The 18561-nt window shown below is 40.8% G+C and overlaps 2 protein-coding genes across 3 annotated transcripts; one reads left to right on the forward strand and one right to left on the reverse strand.

The window, feature by feature from the left end:
- Window positions 1–577: 577 nt before the first annotated feature.
- LOC133739323 (UDP-galactose/UDP-glucose transporter 2-like) lies at window positions 578–3721 on the reverse strand. 2 transcript variants are annotated; one of them, XM_062167073.1, is made up of 6 exons: window positions 3260–3720; window positions 2969–3166; window positions 2518–2546; window positions 2203–2404; window positions 1618–1813; window positions 580–1465 (listed from the first exon to the last, which is right to left on the reverse strand). In XM_062167073.1, the coding sequence occupies exons 2-6, from the start codon at window positions 3092–3094 to the stop codon at window positions 1434–1436; spliced, it is 585 nt and encodes a 194-aa protein (XP_062023057.1). In that variant the 5' UTR covers window positions 3095–3166; window positions 3260–3720; the 3' UTR covers window positions 580–1433. The 2 variants fall into 2 exon arrangements, with proteins under 2 accessions (XP_062023056.1, XP_062023057.1); XM_062167072.1 differs by having other exon boundaries at window positions 578–1813; window positions 3260–3721.
- A 1928-nt stretch (window positions 3722–5649) lies between these two features.
- Window positions 5650–12008, forward strand: LOC133741333 (uncharacterized). Its single transcript, XM_062169258.1, has 8 exons — window positions 5650–5735; window positions 5849–5922; window positions 6101–6170; window positions 6687–7305; window positions 10044–10271; window positions 10377–10469; window positions 10580–10693; window positions 11130–12008. Exons 4-8 carry the CDS (start codon window positions 6910–6912, stop codon window positions 11733–11735), a joined length of 1437 nt encoding a protein of 478 aa, XP_062025242.1. The 5' UTR covers window positions 5650–5735; window positions 5849–5922; window positions 6101–6170; window positions 6687–6909; the 3' UTR covers window positions 11736–12008.
- Window positions 12009–18561: the final 6553 nt, after the last annotated feature.

Raw genomic sequence — 18561 nt, forward strand, 5'->3', positions numbered from 1 at the left:
GACGACAGTTTTTCACTGTCGTCTGAGTATAAGGTTTGCTGTTGTCTATCTCAATGCCGTCTGATACATGAATCAGACAATACCAGAAAACTGTCGTCTGATAAAATTTAGTACAACAGCAGTTACTACCTAGTCTGTTGTCTGAATACCACAAAGAACAATAGAGTTGGTACCTTCACTCTTGTGCAAAGCAATTTCAGTTGGCAGATCCTGGAAGGATGGGACGTGTAAAGAACAATTGGAGAACATTTTTTTGTAAAAAACTGTTGTTTGAAGGACGCTTGGAGATCAGCAAAGTAATTGAATACTATTGACTAACTTTGAACCAGACAACAGAAAAGTTGTTAAAGCCATTGTGTGTTATTGTATCCTAAAACAAAATATGTTTAATAACCATTGTAGATAGATGATCCAGACAACAGTTTTTTCTTTCTTTTTTCTTCATGTTCATTTGTTAGACAATGGTTTATTGTTGGTGTTGAATTGTCTGAGATAGAAGAGAAGACATACATTCTGTACAATTGAACACATCCTTGATTCCAAAAACCATTTCATTCCATAAGCAATATTCATCCCAACATTTACAAGGAATTAACACTACCTAGGGCCTATAAATACATAAACCCAAAAAATATAAACTTGTCCATAAAATGTGTCCATTGCACATTAACCATGCCTATAACTAAAGCAAATGTGATAGTGATCCCTTTCCGGCATCCTAAAGTGTCCTAGAACAGAAATTTTCCTTGCTGAGATGCTGCATATAATTAACAGAGAACAAAAGCCTGCTTTGTTTACTTTAGCTTATTCACTGAGCATGTCTACCATTCTAGGAGTAAGTGGAATCCACAGGTGCTCTCCATAACCTACATCCATAAGTAGAAGTAAATATATGCAATTGATGACCTGGAAACTGGAAATTAGTAAACTGTAGGCTGCTGTTTAAAGAAGATCCAAGAGACAAAGAGTTTGATCACAGTTCTGTTACAAATAAGAAATCTCTTCCTTTGTGCAAATAGAACTTGCTTCATAGCTCATATATTGCTGGAACATATTGAGAAGAGATATAACTGAAAGACTTTGACCACAAAATTGGTTGGACCCCAAAATTGAAATATGACTACTTAGCCATCATTCTGCCACAGAAATAAAGAATACTAACAATCACAGTCTATTAGAAATTCAAGAAAGATAAATGAAGGAAAGGACAGAAACTTGGCCAATAAACGTGGCCATGGCTTCCAAGACTAACACACCATATACGTATGGATGCTGCATAATACCAAAAGGTTAGGTGTAACTGAGAGGCTTGCGAGGAATGTAACAAGTCTGGAATCAAAAGATTTTGTAACTGGCAAGTTACCTGAGAACATGAACTCCACGCTTTGAATAATTCTCCTGTCAAAATCATTGGTGGCACCAAGAAAGGTAGACTAACTACTGTAGAGCAAAACAGCATCTCCATCTGTGGATAAGATAAGATAGAGAACAACATTATAACCGAAGTCACAGCTTTTCCATGAACATGCATCTAATTCACTTTTAAGCACCCAAGGAGAATGTGAATCATCTGTGTGGTTTCAGGATTCATGGTAAATATTGCTTCTTGCAAATTACCCAAAAACGAATCCATGACTAGAGCACCCGATACCATCACCACACCAATCACGCTGAAGTTGGGAGACGTTTGTGCATCCGCTAAGGTGAATAGGATCAGACCCACCACCAGAAGGATTGTAGAAACGTACTCATGAGGTGGATACTTCCGCCTCAAACCTGGTATGAAGGCTCCCATTATCATCACAGGCAAAACCTGAAACCCCAAAAGGACCAAAATCATGAAGTTAACATGAGAGGCTGCAGAGTAACTGTAGTTTGACATATACAGCCAAATAGATATTTATAAACTATTCTTGTCCTATACCAAAGATCAAAAATTCCAACAGAATCCAAATGACACTAAAAACTTAGCTAGAGACCAACTTAAACTCTTTCCCCTAAATTAAGAACAATAATCTCAAACTGGCCATACTAAACAAAATAAAAATATGAAAGGGGAAAAAGAAACGTGTCTTAAGAGGCAGTCAAATTCCAAATCCTCTTTGTTTTACACTGAAATTGTTTCCACTTGATATGATTATCAAGTCAAAATTGGCTGCCTCAGAGAACCAAACAATGTTTTTTAACATCGCATTTGCTTACCTTTGCTGATTTGAACATTAGCTGTGCAGGGTAGTTGAGAAAAGCCAAGGAGCCTTTGGTGAGTCCATGAGAGCCTATAAGCACAGCAGATAGCTTCACATAAGTCTTCCATGGGTTCACCATTTTCTTGGTGGTAAAGCCTTGAAGATAAATCAGAAATAGATACACAAATCCTTGTACAAATGTGAAGTACCACCCATAACTGCAGCAAGGAACATATCAGAAACAGAATCCGAAACAAGCAGGGTCCTAATTGAATTCGAAAACCAAACACTCCACAAATCCAAAACCAAATACCCAGATGTTAACCATTACCTGAATTGTAGCCTGTTATACACATATTCCTGAAAATGGAGCAAAAAGTTAAGATTCAATCAGCAATTAAAAAAAAATACAGAGTGTACGAAAAATCAAGTCATCTCTGAACGTGCAACGAGCTGCATTCATTCTTCAAAATTATTACTTTGATTCCTCCAAAAGCAAACTCATAAAATAATCAAACCCATTGGTCCCATAAGCCAAAACAGAGGATCAAAACCTCATTTTAAAATTATCTGAGAACTTTAATCAAAACAGTAAAAAAAAAAACTAATAAACAAAATCCATAAATCTCTTGGAACAAAAAGATTTCTTCCTCATAAGCTAAAGCATAACCCTTAGCTTGATTCAAAAGAAACTAAACACAAAAGAAAATTCATCCCAAAACAAAAAAAAATCACAAAACCAAAACGAAAAAAAAACTTGAAACCAAAGAGAGTGAATTTACCTCACAGACACCATTAACCAGATAACCAAAGAAGAACCCAGAAGAGCAAAGCAGGAATTGCTGCCATTTGGGTCTATCAGAGAGCGAAATCCCAAACAGAAACCGAGCTTGTTCTTCGTTCTTCATCGTCTTCAACCCCTTTTCACACACAGACCCAACTCAGTTCTGGGTTTTGGGTACCCAGAAAACGCTCCAAATCTTCGTATCCCCAAATCCATTTTAACCAGAAAATCAATCAAACCCAAAACCAATCGATTTCAAAAACACGAAATTTCGAGGTAAGAGAAGTACCAGTTAACAAAACCAGAGCGCTTGAGCTTGTTTATCTTTTGAACTGGATAGCCTCAATTAACTTGTGTCGGATTAATGGGTTCCCAAAAGCTCTAGTCATTCTTTTTGTTGTAAAAGAAATTGAACCGTCGAGGAGAGAAGCTGAGAGGGAGAGGGCCTGTGCCCGAGAGAGAGATGGCGACTTTAGTTTAGGTTTTGTCATTTTGACGAGGGCTCCTTCTTCGTTTTGGTTTTGAAATCTGATAAAGAAGAGAGAGAAAGATTATCTGATAGCCAAATCAAAACTAGAACTAGGCTATCTTTTGGTGGTGGTGGTGGTGGTGCCAAAAGTCGATGGCCGGAAGTCGAGCTTTCCAGAGTGAAAGAGAGAAGGAGAGAGAGAGAGAGAGCGCCCCGTGCGACCCGACAGAGGAAGAAGGAGAAAAAAAGGAAAGGCTAGGGTTCTTTCCTTTATATACTACTCGATGTGAAATATAAAATTTGGTTGAGGGAGGGAAGTGAAAATTGAAAATTTTGGCCAAATGTTAAAGTCAATTAACTAGGGCGGTCTATTGAACCCTAAAACTCAGACAACATCAATTCAAGTACATTGTCTGAAAGAGAGTGGCACAATAGACAACTAAAAAACTGTTGTGTGAATCAAAACAATCAGACGACATAGTTTTCAACCATTGTATTAATAGTAATTGCACAACAGAGAAGTAATAACTGTTGTGTGATTAAAAACAATCAGACAACATCTTTTATCCACCATTGTGTTAATTAACCTTGGACAACATCATATAATAACTGTTGTCTGAATTAATTCATTCAGACAACATCAAAAAAATCAACCATTGTCTGAAATGCTATTGCACAAGAGCTAAGAAAAAACTGTTGTTGGAGTCCAAAACTTAGACGACAGAATATTTCTTGCTGTCGTCTGATTAATTCAGACGACAGTTAAAATGTTTGCTGTCGTCTGATATGTGTTGTCTGATTCCGAAATTGGTGTAGTGGCATGTGCTTCTGAATTGTCTAGAAATTGATAACGACCTGAAGTAATATTTGTTAAAGTGTGATTTTAAAGCATGTTACTTTTAATTAAATTGACTTAATTTACCTAATTAATGCCCCCATTTTTTTTTTTCAATAATAGGGAGCATGTGGAAATAGAAGAAAGTAAAAGAGGTCGACGTTCCGTGCAGGACTCTGAGAGACTGGCAAATCTATCATTTTCCAAGTATTTTAAGAGCATGGTAAGTCATCATATATAAATGACATTCCCGTCAATGTATTTAACTTGTTAAGCACTAACTCAAATAATGATCATTCTCCTATTTAGTAATCGTTATTGTGGGAGTGCAGATAAGAGAAAAGATTAATCAAGGTGATATGAATATTGATCCTGATATTTGCGCATTGGCAGAAGGACCAGACAATGAAGCCAAACGTTACAAAAAGTATGTTATGAATGGTTGTCGCTTTCATGTGAAGTCAATTGACACTGGTTCTACTTATCAAAATAGTGGTATTTTTGTTAACGCCAGCTGTAATTGCTAGGCTACTGCCAATGATAGCCAACCAAGAGATGACATGCTTGACTATTACGGGGTATTGATAGATATCATAGAATTAGACTATTATGATGGTAGGAAAGTACTGCTATTTGAGGGGGATTGGATTGATAGTCTGACTGATGATCGAGGATTGAAAAAGGATGAGTTTGGGTTCATATTGGTCAACTTTAATCATTTGCTTCCACCATCCGATACTTTTATATTTGCTAGTCAAACACAACAAGTTTTTTATATAAAAGATCCTATTGAATCTGATTGGGAGGTTGTTGTGAAGACCAAACCAAGAGACTTTTTTGATATGAGTGTGGACTTTGATCCAGAACCGTACGCACCTCAACAGGTTGTCCATGGACTGAATGACGAGGAAGATGTGACCATAGCACGCACAGACATCTCAGGAGTTAATTTGGAGTAGCAGATCATCATCCACGTGCACAATATTCATTTTTTGCTTCTAATTACTTTATAAGAAATATTGTGTGTTTTGCAAGTATTTGTAATTAATATAAATTATTTCGTTGTTAAAGGACAATTTTATTTTTGATGCACACATTACAAGCCGATGATATTTCATAAAATAAAGAAAAAATATATTTAATTTTGGTTGGTGGTGAAATAGCTTAATAATTTACTTTCATCAATAAAAATAATAGCTAATTACTAAAAGAATTAGAGAATCACCGAAATATTTAGAAACAAAAAATAAGGGCGGGCCGACAATTTATTCCCGCTCAATATTGAGAAACTCACACGGATTACTGTGGGTACCTTGAAGAAGAAGAAAAAAAAAAAAAAAAAAAGCTGAATAACACGCGGCCGCTCTTAGCACTCTATTGATTTGTTTAGGGTATACTCTCTTTTCCACCGCCACAACCCAAGGTGAGAGCAAACGTGGAGTTCATCCCCAAAGCCGTCCGGTACCGGTATCTATTGAAAGGTAATTTTTCTGTTTCATCCATTACTTTTCTTGGTGAAATCACAGCTCATGGTCCATTTTACCCAATGTTTGAATCTTCTCTTGAATTTCCAGGTTTCAAGACTCAAGCTACTGCAATCGGGAAACCCCCAAATCTCTTCCTTCTCTGTCTCGATTTCAATGTAGAGGTACCTTTCTGATTTCTATCACTTGGTGTTTCTTTGGCTTGTTTCAATTGAATAACAAACTTGATTCTTCTCCATACACAATCACTTTCAGAAAAAGTAGTTCCACATTTGCAATTTTTTCTTTTTCCAGTGAGGTTCGAAGATTATATTGACAATCCACTTGTATGCATTACTGCAGTTCACGCCACAGTGTCAAAAACCCAAGTTGGTTCCGGGTAGTGAATAATGTGATTGTCTTCAGAAGAAAGGTATAAATGCTTTTTCTTATTCATAATATCAGTAGCTTTGTTGATACTTGATTGATGTGTTGTTGAGGTCTTTATATATGTTGCAGTATTGATGTGAAATAGCCTTGTTGAGGTCTTTATATATGTTGCTGGATTGATTGGAATAGCCTTGTTGAGGTCTTTATATATGTTGCAGGACTGATTGAAATACCCTTGTTGAGGTGTGATTGATATGTTTATTGACCTTGGATTTTATGCACTTTTTATATGCTTGATACATATGTTTAGGCTGCTGCATGCGTGATTGTTTAGAAAACCTTGAAATCCCTCAGCATTTGAGAAGCTTGATTTTGTCTAATATCCGATCTATGTCAATTTTAGCTCCTGGTTCTAACTCCTAATATACATATACATCTTCATTTTGTCTTTATATTCAACATATGAACACCACCATATGGGCTTTGACCTCCAAGACGTGTTTGGTATACTTTTTCCTTGTACTCCTTTTCTCTTCTAACGTACATTGCCATACTGCAGATTTACACTAACAATCTCTTTCTACAAAAAGGCGTAGTCTGCAAGTGTAAGAGAAATGTAGGTGTGCATTCAGAATTTACTCAATTTGATAAGCTTATATTTTCATATGGTCATATAATCTTAACTAGAGAAAAGTTTTAAGTGTGATTATAGTACTTATGGTCCATATTGCTGATATTAATATGTTAATGTTATCTGAGATGTGTGCTAAATAATTGCAGATATGTCCAATTACGACGTGGATTTCCAGTTGGATGATGATGCCCTACCATCGATGCATGACAGCGTCCAATTTGATGACAGTGAAACCCAAGATGTTGGCCGTCTGTTTGTGCATGAGCCAACAGTTCATATTGAAAACAGAAATAATGCAGCCAATGAGGGTAACAAAAAAAAAGGGAGAGGGAAAACTGTAATTAAATGGGGTCAGCGTGGAGTGCGAGAAAGAGTTAAGTGGGGAAAACAAGGAGTACCGGTGTCTCCAAGGGAAAAATGTGCATATTTTTCCCTTTTCATTGGTAGTCTAGCGGCTGACCCTGGATTGTATCCTATTGATGTCAAGGATTGGCGGCATTTTGACAAGGACGACAACCATCAAAGGGCATGGACACGTATTGAGGTATGAAAGCATATTTATACCCTATTGACGTCAATAATATAGTACTGAAATTGCTATCAGTTTATAAGACCAATGTTTGAAACTTTATATATCATATGAGATAGCTTCGAATCAGAAAAAAGGTAAAATCTATTTCTTTTTGGCAATTTTGGTACTTCTGGGATCTGTTAAACTTGTTATATGGTTTCTGGTATGACAGACACATTGTTTCTTTCATAATTTATAACTATACTTCAGAACACCCCACAATTTAGGAACTTGAAATAACGGCAATTACCTCTTTAGGTATCGTGCCATTTAAACTGTTACCGGAAAGGTCAAGTATTAGTAGATTTTTGCAGCTTCCAAGACTTGGCGGTATACTTCCCTCAAACCTATTGCCCTCCATGAATAGCTTTGTTAGTGAAGTCAAGTTACCCAAGGAGGATGGGATTGGCCCAGAAAATTTGTTAAGTTTCAAAAGCAGTCCCTCTAACTTCTGAACTTCTGCCCAGCTGCAGAAATGGATGGAATTGTTCCATGAGCTCATGATATGGCGAGGATCTTTAGTGATGCTTCTCTTGAAATATAGTAATTCCAGGAGATCGGATTCATTTCCGAAAGTGGGCGGTGTTGCAGATTCCAGAACTGTGCTCATGCATATAAGAATGAGCACTTGAAGTTTAAACAACGTCCGCCTACATTGAGTAGGTGATTGCTTCATCCTCTTTCGAGTACAGGTTTTAGCTAGGTACTCAGCAATTAAAAGCCAAGTTGCATTTCCACTAAGAAGAATAAATTTTGATCTCCTTATTATACTATTATTAGTTGAACAAGAAGCATGCTGATAGTTCAAGGTTTTAATTGCATTTGGAGATGAGAGATTTACAGTTGGGGAGCAATTAATACTTGAACTTAAATGATATCTGGAGGGCCCAGATTTTTATTTCCTTCCATTAGAGATTTGATCTTTGATTGGGAAATGGTAGGCTCTCGAAATGGTAGGCTCTTGAAGATGCTTTTGAAGCATGTAATTTGCAATGTTGAACTATTATTGCTTCTGATTCTAAAGCGATACAGTTGAGTAGTTGACATATTGACATTAGCTAAAATTATTGATATGATTGTCCCAAGATTTTTCCAGCTCATATGAGACATTGCTGTCTGTTTTAACATTTCTGTTCATAGACATAGAAGAGACCTAAGAAGCACCGAAACGGGTACGAGTTTCCGGATACAATACAATCGGAAACGTGGAAACGGAAAATCTTAAATGTAATAGGAAACGGGTACGTGAAGGAAACGCCAATTAAATATATATATATATATATATATATATATATATATATATATATATATTTATTGACAATCCACATGTCAATAATGTCAAGTTGTCAACCAACAATTATACTGATCATATCATATATATATATATATATGAGATACCCATAGTGTATAGCAGCAACACATCGCATAACAATATCAGAACAAATATTCCGAGCAGAAGAGGAACGACCGCACTGGAGAAGAGGAACGACCGACCGAACTGGAGAAGAGGAACGACCGGACTGGAGAAGAGGAACGATTCCGAGCATAAGAGGAACGACCGAACTAGAGAAGAGGAACGACCGGACTGGAGAAGAGGAACGACTGGAACTGGGTTGCGTCCGAGCAAAAGAGAAACGATCGAGGGTCTCGAGCAGAAGAGAAACGATCGAGGGTCTCGTTTCCGGACTGGAGAACGACCGGAACTGGGTCTCGTCCGGAACTGGGTCGCGTCGTTGTCGCGTCTCTGGTCTCTCTCTCGATCTGGTCGCGTCTCTGGTCTCTCTCTCGATCTGGTCGATCTGGTCTTTTGTTTGTTTATTTTTTTCTTTTTCAATTTTTGCCTAGTAAAAAGTCATTATTACCCCCACGTTTCCTATTTATTTACATTCTGCGTTTCCGAATTGGATACGTACGTTTCCAAACCGTTTCCAAATCCGGATACACGTTTCCGGGCTTTTCCGACCCGTTTCCCGTTTTGATACGGGAAACGAGAGCATTTTGGCGTTTCCGTGCATCATAGGAAGAGACGTATTCAAATCTATAATAGCAGGTAACTGGGAGAAGATCGATCTTATATGTAGGACCCTAACTAATCCGTGTTTGACCTCTAAATTAAAATAATGAAGTGATCCTTATCTGGTTATGTTTTTTTTAGTTATCCTTTTCCTAATCATTTTTTGATACTTGCGCCATTGTATATGAAAGTCATAATAACAAAATATGTCTTGGAGATGGATGTTGTATTTATTGGAAATTCAACGAAGCAAATTTTGACAGTAGGATAGAAGAAAGATTTCATTTTCATTTGTCTACTTTAATATTCAATCTTAGTTGTCTTCTTGGTGCCACTTGTCTGGTACCATTTTTGTTTATAGTAATTTTGAGTATTACTATGTTGTTTGTCATCAGCATTTTCAATGTTCTGCTCTTTTCATTATGTTTACTTCAGAAGCAACACTTTGAAAGAGGGTCTGTGCATGTGTTAAATAAAGGTTATTGACATGCTTGATGATGTCCCAGATTTTATGTCAATAGGATACAAAAAGTAATGACTTTTGATCAAGTATAGAGTCAAGACTTCTCATCTTCAGTCTTGCATTTACTAATATGACACATTGGAACAAAAGAATTACAGGAATTACATACTTTGTCATAGTATACATTCACAAAGCATATATCTAATATGTTATAACATATTTTTGTTGGAATAGGGGACAATTGATTGGTCGGATGAAGCAGCCACCGCTAAAAAATCTGAAATCAAGAAGTATGCCTTCGAAAAACTTGCAGATCGCTGGAAGCATCACAAGTCAGAGTTGAAGAAATTGTATTGGTTGCCCAATCAAGGGACTGAAGAACGTTTTTGCAGCCCTGATAATGCCATTGACAGAGATCAATGGAAAAGATTTGTTACTCATTTAGATGATGAGGATACTAAGGTAATGAATCAAATGTGTACATTACATTAAACAATATAGATGTGAATAGAATCCATATGAACTTGCAAAATAATTTAATATATATATTTGTATATTCCTTAACAGACCAAGGCTGCCATAAATGTAAGTAATCGATCGCAGCGGGTAATGCATCACAGTATAGGCACAAGGACTTTTCCAGCGGTTGTTTATGAATGGGTGAGTATTGTTTTGATTCTTGTTTTCTGATTTGTAATGTTCATTTACTTGTTATGCCACTTCCTATAAATGGATATTGATTTGAATAATGTGTACATTATGAAGAGCAGCAAGTTGAGAATGGGGTTGAGGAAGAACTTGATAGGTTGGAAATCTTCAAGTTGACACACCGTAAGAAAGGAAAACAAAATGAGTATGTTGATGCTGCATCTACCAAAGCAGTGGTGAGTATCGAAATTGAGATATTCCTATTGTGGATGCCTATGGTTGAATCAAGTTATATAATCCTTATTAAGTTTATCTGCTGTTCATGTTTACACTAGTAGAATGATTGCACTGTTTTAATTCAATCTGCTATCCAGAATATAACTAATAGTTTAGACATATGATTGCATAGTTTTATGATTTTTCCTTTCAAACGGTTTCATTGCTATTTCACTATGTTTACACTTTGTTTGCAAGTAATACTGGGCCTGAAAAGAAGGGGAAAATGCAGTATTATTAGCATTTCAGAAACTGCAGCATTTCAGAAAATGCAGTATCCTTATAATTACAATCTTTACAAATCAGATAGGCTTTGGTCTATGTAGTTTATATACCAATTTAAAGCTGCAACATTCTAGATTACGTACTTTTAATTAACTTCATGCTTGAATGCAGCAAGATTTGGAGAAGGTTGAGGAGGAGAGAAAGAAGTTAAATGTTGATATTACTCCACAAGTTAGAGAAGACATCTATGCACAGGTTCTTAGGCCAGAGAAGCGTAACCGAGTGAGAGGACTTGGAGCGGGAGTACGCTGGCGTGATGTTCCGTACATTCATACCGAAAAAAGAAGTATTTCAGCCACTATGGAAGCAATGAAAGCAACAATTGAGGAACAACGCTTGGAGACTGCAAGATTGAGGAGTGAGGCTGAAAAAGAAAGACAAGAAGCTGCCCAAAGGGAGGCAAGGAATAGGATTCAATCAGTTGAGATGAACAAACGTTTCGCCGCACAAATGGAGGAGTTTAAGAAGCAGCAAGAGGCAGCTATGGAAGAGAATGCAAGGAAGGTGAATGAACTCGCAAGACTTCAAATTGGTAGATGGATGAAAGAAGCTGGTTTTTCAGGGATTGAAACGACACCACAATTAGATAGCGACCCAATGACACAGCTTGCAGCAGTCCAACCACAATGCAATAGACCTGCGATTCCAACCCCACCTATTGAGGATGTGTATAGACCCGAAATGCCTCAAACTGTGCAAGAATCGCAGCTGAACTGAAAGGGTTAGTTTCACCAATCATTATCTAGTTTGATGGTTATGTTTTTGCCTACTTTGAGTTAGTTCTCAAAGTATTTTGATGAAAATTATTCTTGGACAAGGATTATGTTGTTAAAGGGGGAAAATCTTAGTGATATTCCACCTTAAACAACAATGTATTCTAGAAAACTCCCTTGTTTTTGTAATCCAAGAATTTACCTTCATATGAAATGTATTTTGCTAGAAATGTAAAGAACATCTTCCTATGAATGTAAAGTTTTAATATTTTTGATTTAGTTGTGGATTTGTTCATTTTATTGTAAATATTTGAAGTATATTTATTGTAGAAAACTAAAAATATTATTATGTTCAGGTTGCAGATTAATTAGTAATTATTTTTTTTAAATGCTGTCACTTTTACACACTGAAATCAGTGTGAGTTAGATTATATAGATTTCACGCGAAAATCTCAATAATGTTATAGGTATTTGACACAGAAATCAGTGTGAAATAGAGTATTTATATTTGCCACAGAAATCCGGGTGAAATATAGTCTCACACAGATTTCTGTGTGAAATACAGTTTACACAGTTGGCACAGTAATCCGTGTGAAATATAGTCTCACACAGAAATCCGTGTGAAATAGAGTGGTTCACACGGATTGCGTTCCATTCCGGTAATTTATATTTATGGAATTATAGTGGGGCCCACGTAACCTTTTCACACGGACAACATAATCCGTGTGAAATGAGCATTACCCCCCCTCCAAACCGCACGGTAACACCAATTTGTGCGTGTACTGTGTGTAAAAGCTATCACACACTGAAATCCGTGGGTAATTGTTGTTTTGCTAGTAGTGACATATGTTTTGAGAAGAGAAAAGCAGAACCAGTTTTCTCCCTCTTCTATCGAAAGGGTTTTAATGTTAATATAATAAGACGAAAATAACCCTGAAAAATGACACAAGACCACGTCATCGTACTTAACGGAGGAATAAACATCATATACTAAAGTGATAGACGAAATACAAAATTGATATATCAATTTGATAGTTTTAAATTAAAAGTTAATACATCAAAGTGTAGAATTATCGGCCCCGTTCACATAGTCACCTACTGACCAAATATCATTTGGTCAGTCACCGTTCGATTGAGATTAGACGGTTGATAGCTCTCATCTCAGATTTCATCATTTAGCTGTCAACCGTCCGATGTCAATCGAACAGTGACTGACCAAATAATATTTGGTCAGTAGGTGACCAGGTGATCATGACTGGTAGAATTATTATGATTTTTCCCTTTAAATTTTTGGTTATATATTTAGCGGATCAGATTCAGATCAGAGCTCTCTTGGTGTCGTACCGGTGGCCATAGCTTCGTCTCAGCGTCGTCATCATACCTGTGCTCTTGGTTTCCACAAACGAACTCCAACGGAGGACAATCGAAGCCCAGAAGCTTCGGCTTTTAATGGTGATTTCCGATTCCGGCCATTTGACCGCTTCGTGGTGGAGCTTCCTCTCGACGTCAGCAACGTTTCTATGGTGTTGGTTTGCTGAGATGATGAGCCAAGAAAGAGAATCGAAGGGGAGAAGATGTTTGGGTTTTCCGGCAACTTTTCTTGCTTTTCCGGCGACTCCGACGGCTTTTAAACTACATCCTCTTGTCGAGCTCTATCTCTCTGTGTACTTGAATTTCATTTTGGTTGAGTTATGAAGAAATTGGAATTTTGAAGTTACTGAACCACCATGGTTCACTGTTTGTAGTCGTGGTGGTGGGTTGTTTCTCGTCTATTTCTAGCCTTAGTTTGAATTTGGAGCATTTGATAACCCTTCATTATATTTGAAGTCGACTTTTGATTCAGTTTGGAAATGGACTTTTGAGTACAGAGCAGCTACTATGTTCATGGTAGATTGTGGTTGTACATACATGTACATTTACAAGCATAATTAGCTATAATGAGCTACGCTCATGGTACCGCCAGAGGTACTGATTCCTGCCAAAGGAGTAGCCTACGGATACACAGCCAGGCGAGCTACCGCCTGAGCCTCGGACTGCCCCTAGATCACCGCCGACGCTCCGGCACGCGCCGTGCCAAGATAGCATCAGAAGCTCCTGACGCTGGGAACTGAAGCACATTAGTCCCACATCGAAAACAAGGAGAAGATCAGCCTTCTCCTCACCTATAAAAGGTTATCTCCTCTCTCCTCATTAATTACGCATTTACTACTCATTTATTGTTATGCTGTCTATATGCATCGACTGACTTAGGCATCGGAGTCTCCCTCTGACTCCCTGTCTTTCATTTGACAGCTAGCGAAGATCACCAAGTCCATAGAGTAGCGGTCCGCCCACTGGACCCGCGTTAAACGAAGGTTCGGCTATCGCCGGACTTTGAGCATTAACATTGGCGCCGTCTGTGGGAACCCTTGGGGATGGGACCACCGCCCATCCCCCAACTAATGTTAGAGCAGGAGGCGGAATCAATTCCGCACACCAACCGCTCGGAAGCTAGGGCAAGGACTGAGGGCAATCCGCCTGGCCCAAGGCGCAGGCAGGTTCAGCGGAATATCCAGGCAGGTCCCGCCGGCAACACAACAGCCCAAATACTGGAAAGGATGCAGCAATTGGAGCAGAGATTAATCCGGGCGGAGTCAGGCGCCCCAGCGCCAACTCCAAATCTGCTTTTCGCGTCCAGACTAGGACCATTCACGGCTGCGATTCTACAGGCTATCAGACCAGCGTACGCAAAAACCCCAAAGATGTCACATTACAGCGGCATGTCTGACCCTTTCGTCCATATGGACACCTTCAAGAAGGTCACCAACAACAAGGGATTTGACGACGCCACCCTGTGCCACTTGTTCAGCGAAACGTTGGACGGTGAGGCAATGAACTGGTTCTTCGAGTGTCCGCCGGGATCCATTGACTCATTCCATGCACTATCACATGCCTTCCTCTCTCGGTTCATCTTATTGTCCGCTGGACATCACAACACAAGTCAGCTGTTCAGCGTCAAGCAGGGGGCAGACAAATCACTGAAGGCATTCGTCACAAGATGGCGGGCGACAGCATCTCAGTGCCGCGATCTAGACAAAACAATGGCATCAGCGGCTTTCAAGCAGAGACTCCTCAAGGGGCCATTCCTCTATCACCTCAACTATAATCATCCAAATGCGGTGTATGACCACGTCATGAGTGAAGCGGTCATTCATGCCCAGGCAGAATTCATCACATATGGAGAAACCCCACCGCCACCAGCAACACCAACAAAGTCAACACAACCCTCCTCCAGTCATCACGAAACCGCTAGCAAGACCCCTGCTGCGTCGCCAACCGACAAGAAGAGGGAGTGGCAACAGGGCCACTACCAGAACAAGCGGGAGAATGACCAACACTACAACAAGGGCAACCGCCCATCCCATGGGGATAACCGCAACAAACAAACGGAATCCTCATAGCGGTATGCAGTGTTTACAGTCCTCACAGCCTCGTATGAGGAAACATACAATCAGTGCAAGGATCAGATCCCACCGCCACCCCCAGCAAGATACCCAAAAATGGGAAAACCAAGAAACACCGGCAGGTGGTGTAAATACCACGAGGACAGCAGTCACAATACCAACAACTGCAATGCTCTCAAAACGGCCATTGAGACCTTGTACCGTGACGACAAGATGGAGCAATTCAAGGTGCGCCAACCGCCACCTATGATCGCCAACATTGAGCCCTTGGGCAGCATCAACACCATCGACGGCGGTGCTCCAATCACCAGCATGTCTCACAGGGAAAGGAAGCGCTATGCACGCGCTAATCACCCAAAAGAATTCTGCAACATCCGCTACGAGAGATCCGCCAAACTCCTAAAGTCTGGTTGGGAGCCCATTACCTTCTCAGAGGAGGAGGAACGCAGAGTGCATCTACCCCATGACGACCCATTCTTGGTCGACGCCATTCTTGGCAGATGGTCAGTGGGGAGAATCCTGGTGGATAGCGGGTCCGTTGTCAACGTCATATTCAGCGGTTGCTACAACCATCTCAAGCGGAACAGGAAATTACTCCAGGATCATAAGCCACTGCTCAGCTTTTCCGGTGACGTCACGCAACCGTTGGGTTCTGACTACATGCGGTTGACTATTGGCACTAGTCCATGTATGGCGGAGATACATACAGAGTTCATAGTCGTCGATTGTTTCAGCTCATATAACGCAATCATTGGCCGACCGGCACTCAACAAGCTCAAATGCATCATCGCCGGGTACATGCTTCTCATGAAATTCCCCACACCCAACGACACGGGCTGTGTGAGGGGAAGCCAGCAGTTGGCGCGAGAATGTTATTCAACGACTATAGCACGGTCAACGCGCCGCCATGAAATCTTGACGGTGGGAAACCAGGCACCGCCACCAAATATCTTCGAGGACCCTAGAGATGACGAGAAGAAGTATGTAAAGAAGCAGGCCCGGCCCTGGCCCAGGGCAGGAAGGGCGATAGCCCAGGGCCCAAATCAGTCTCTCTTAAATCTCTTTCGGCTGGGAATTAAATTAAGAAAAGGAGGAATTCAAAAAAGCTGCTGCAAACAAAAGGGAATGTGTTGGGCAATTCACGTGTGGCAACATATAGGGCCCTGCAACTAGACAAAAGAGCATGGTTACTTACTTTTCTTTCTTTTCTCTCTCTCCCCCTCGTCTTCTTCACCCCTCTGGGCTGCGGCTCTCTATCCTTCACCCTTTAATCCTCCCATTTTCTTTTCTTTCTCATCTCTCTCTCTCAGGTCTCACCCTCTGTCTTCAACTCTTCATCCCTCTCTGGCCCAATTTAAAATAATTTTTTGATAAAAGGCGCAATTTAAAATTATTTTTTTTATATAAAGGGCCCAATTTTATTCTTTGCCCTGGGCCTTGAATTTCTCAGGGCCGGGCCTGTAAAGAAGGAGCTAGTCAACCTAGAAACGTCGTTGAAAGTTGTCTGCATCTCGGACGAGCACCCTGAGCGGACAGTTCGCATAGGCGCCCAATTAGACCCAGAAGTAGCGGCGGAACTCACTCAATTCCTACGTGATAATGCTGCCGTCTTTGCATGGTCATACGCGGACATGCCAGGTATCTCCCCTGAAATCATCACGCACAAGTTGAGCATCAAACCATCCTTCTATCCTATCAAACAGAAGCGGAGGGCCTTTGATGAAGAAAAATACCGTGCAATAGGAGAGGAGGTTGCCAAGCTCCAGGGCATTGGGTTCATCCGCCAAGTCATCTATCCCCAGTGGATTTCCAACCTGGTTATGGTCAAAAAGCCCAGCGGAAAGTAGAGGATGTGTGTCGACTTCAAAAATCTTAACAAGGCATGCCCAATTGATAGTTTTCCGCTACCCCGCATTGATCAACTGATTGATGCAACCGCCGGACATGAGCTCCTTAGCATGATGGACGCTTTCTCCGGCTATAATCAGATCAAGATGCATCCCGGCGACCAGGAGTGCACCACTTTCACCACCGACAAGGGCCTATACTGCTACAATGTTATGCCTTTCGGTCTGAAGAACGTCGGCGCAACTTATCAACGACTGATGAATGCCATGTTCGCGGAGCATCTCGGAAAAATAATCGAGGTCTACGTGGACGGCATGTTGGTCAAGAGCATAAAAGCCAGCGGGCATGCGGCAAACCACAAGATCATAGTAACCATTCTCCTGGCCTATGGTATGCGCCTCAACCCAGAAAAATGTTTCTTTGGCGTCACCGCCAGCAAGTTTCTGGGTTATATCGTCAGCGAACGAGGCATTGAGGCCAACCCGGAGAAGGTACAAGCCATCCTCGACATGAAAGACCCTGAGTGGAAGATACACGTCTAGAGCCTCCAGGGCAAGTTAACCGCCCTTTCTCGATTCATCTCCAGACTCACTGACAAGTGTGCCCCATTTTTCAAAGTCCTAAAAACGACTCACAAGAAGGTCATCAATTGGAACCCAGAATGTCAGGCGGCGTTCCAGGGCTTGAAAGAATACCTGGCGGCAGTCCCACTCCTTTCCATTCATGTGCAAGGAGAAATACTGTACATATACCTAGCGGTATCAGTATCAGCGGTAAGCTGCGCCATTGTCCGGCGTGAAGGCCAGGAGGAACTCCCAGTGTTCTACGCCGGCAGAGGCATGAACGGAGCAGAAACAAGATACCCTCCCTTAGAGTAACTCGCTCTCGCACTCATCGTTGCCGCCAGATGCCTCCGCCAGTACTTTCAGGCCCACACAATCCATGTATTAACCATTCAACCGCTGAGACAGGTAATGCAGAACCCTGAACACTCAGGGCGCCTCAGCAAGTGGGCCATTGAGCTCAGCGAGTTCGACATTGATTACAAACCAAGAACCGCCATGAAGGGCCAGGCAGTGGCAGACTTCATTGCTGAACTCACCGAGTGTCAACTCGAACCCAGCAGGGAAACAGAACCCGGAACGGAAATGGTAATCGCTGAAGAGCCGGCTCCCCAGCAGTCAGACTGGAACCTGCATGTGGACGGCTCCGCTAGCGCCAAGGCCAGCGGCGCCGGAGTCATCTTAACAGGACCAGGGGGGCTGAACGCGGAATACGCGTTAAAATTCAACTTCAAAGCTTCAAACAACATGGCGGAATATGAAGCACTCATCGCCGACCTACTCCTCGCCATCAACTCTGGGGCTGACAGCGTCAACATCTTCAGCGACTCTCAATTAGTCGTTAACCAGGTCAACGACAGCTTCCAAGCCAAGGACCAACAGTTAGCGGCATACTTGGGGTACGTCAAGACACTGCTAAAAAAATTCAAATTTCACACCATCACACAAATCCCCAGGGAAAAGAACGCTAAGGCTG

Source organism: Rosa rugosa, chromosome 3, assembly GCF_958449725.1.
Source record: "Rosa rugosa chromosome 3, drRosRugo1.1, whole genome shotgun sequence".
NCBI lineage: Eukaryota > Viridiplantae > Streptophyta > Magnoliopsida > Rosales > Rosaceae > Rosa > Rosa rugosa.

Excerpts from the sequence above, each read along its gene's own strand:
- LOC133739323 (XM_062167072.1), bottom strand. The coding sequence starts at position 3,094 with ATGAAGAACGAAGAACAAGCTCGGTTTCTGTTTGGGATTTCGCTCTCT. Across the intron at positions 2,547-2,968 it reads TGGTTAATGGTGTCTGTGAG|GAATATGTGTATAACAGGCT; the intron begins GTAAATTCACTC and ends CTCCATTTTCAG. Across the intron at positions 1,814-2,202 it reads TAATGTTCAAATCAGCAAAG|GTTTTGCCTGTGATGATAAT; the intron begins GTAAGCAAATGC and ends TTGGGGTTTCAG.
- LOC133741333 (XM_062169258.1), top strand. The coding sequence starts at position 6,910 with ATGTCCAATTACGACGTGGATTTCCAGTTGGATGATGATGCCCTACCA. Across the intron at positions 7,306-10,043 it reads GGGCATGGACACGTATTGAG|GGGACAATTGATTGGTCGGA; the intron begins GTATGAAAGCAT and ends TTGTTGGAATAG. Across the intron at positions 10,272-10,376 it reads TAGATGATGAGGATACTAAG|ACCAAGGCTGCCATAAATGT; the intron begins GTAATGAATCAA and ends ATTCCTTAACAG.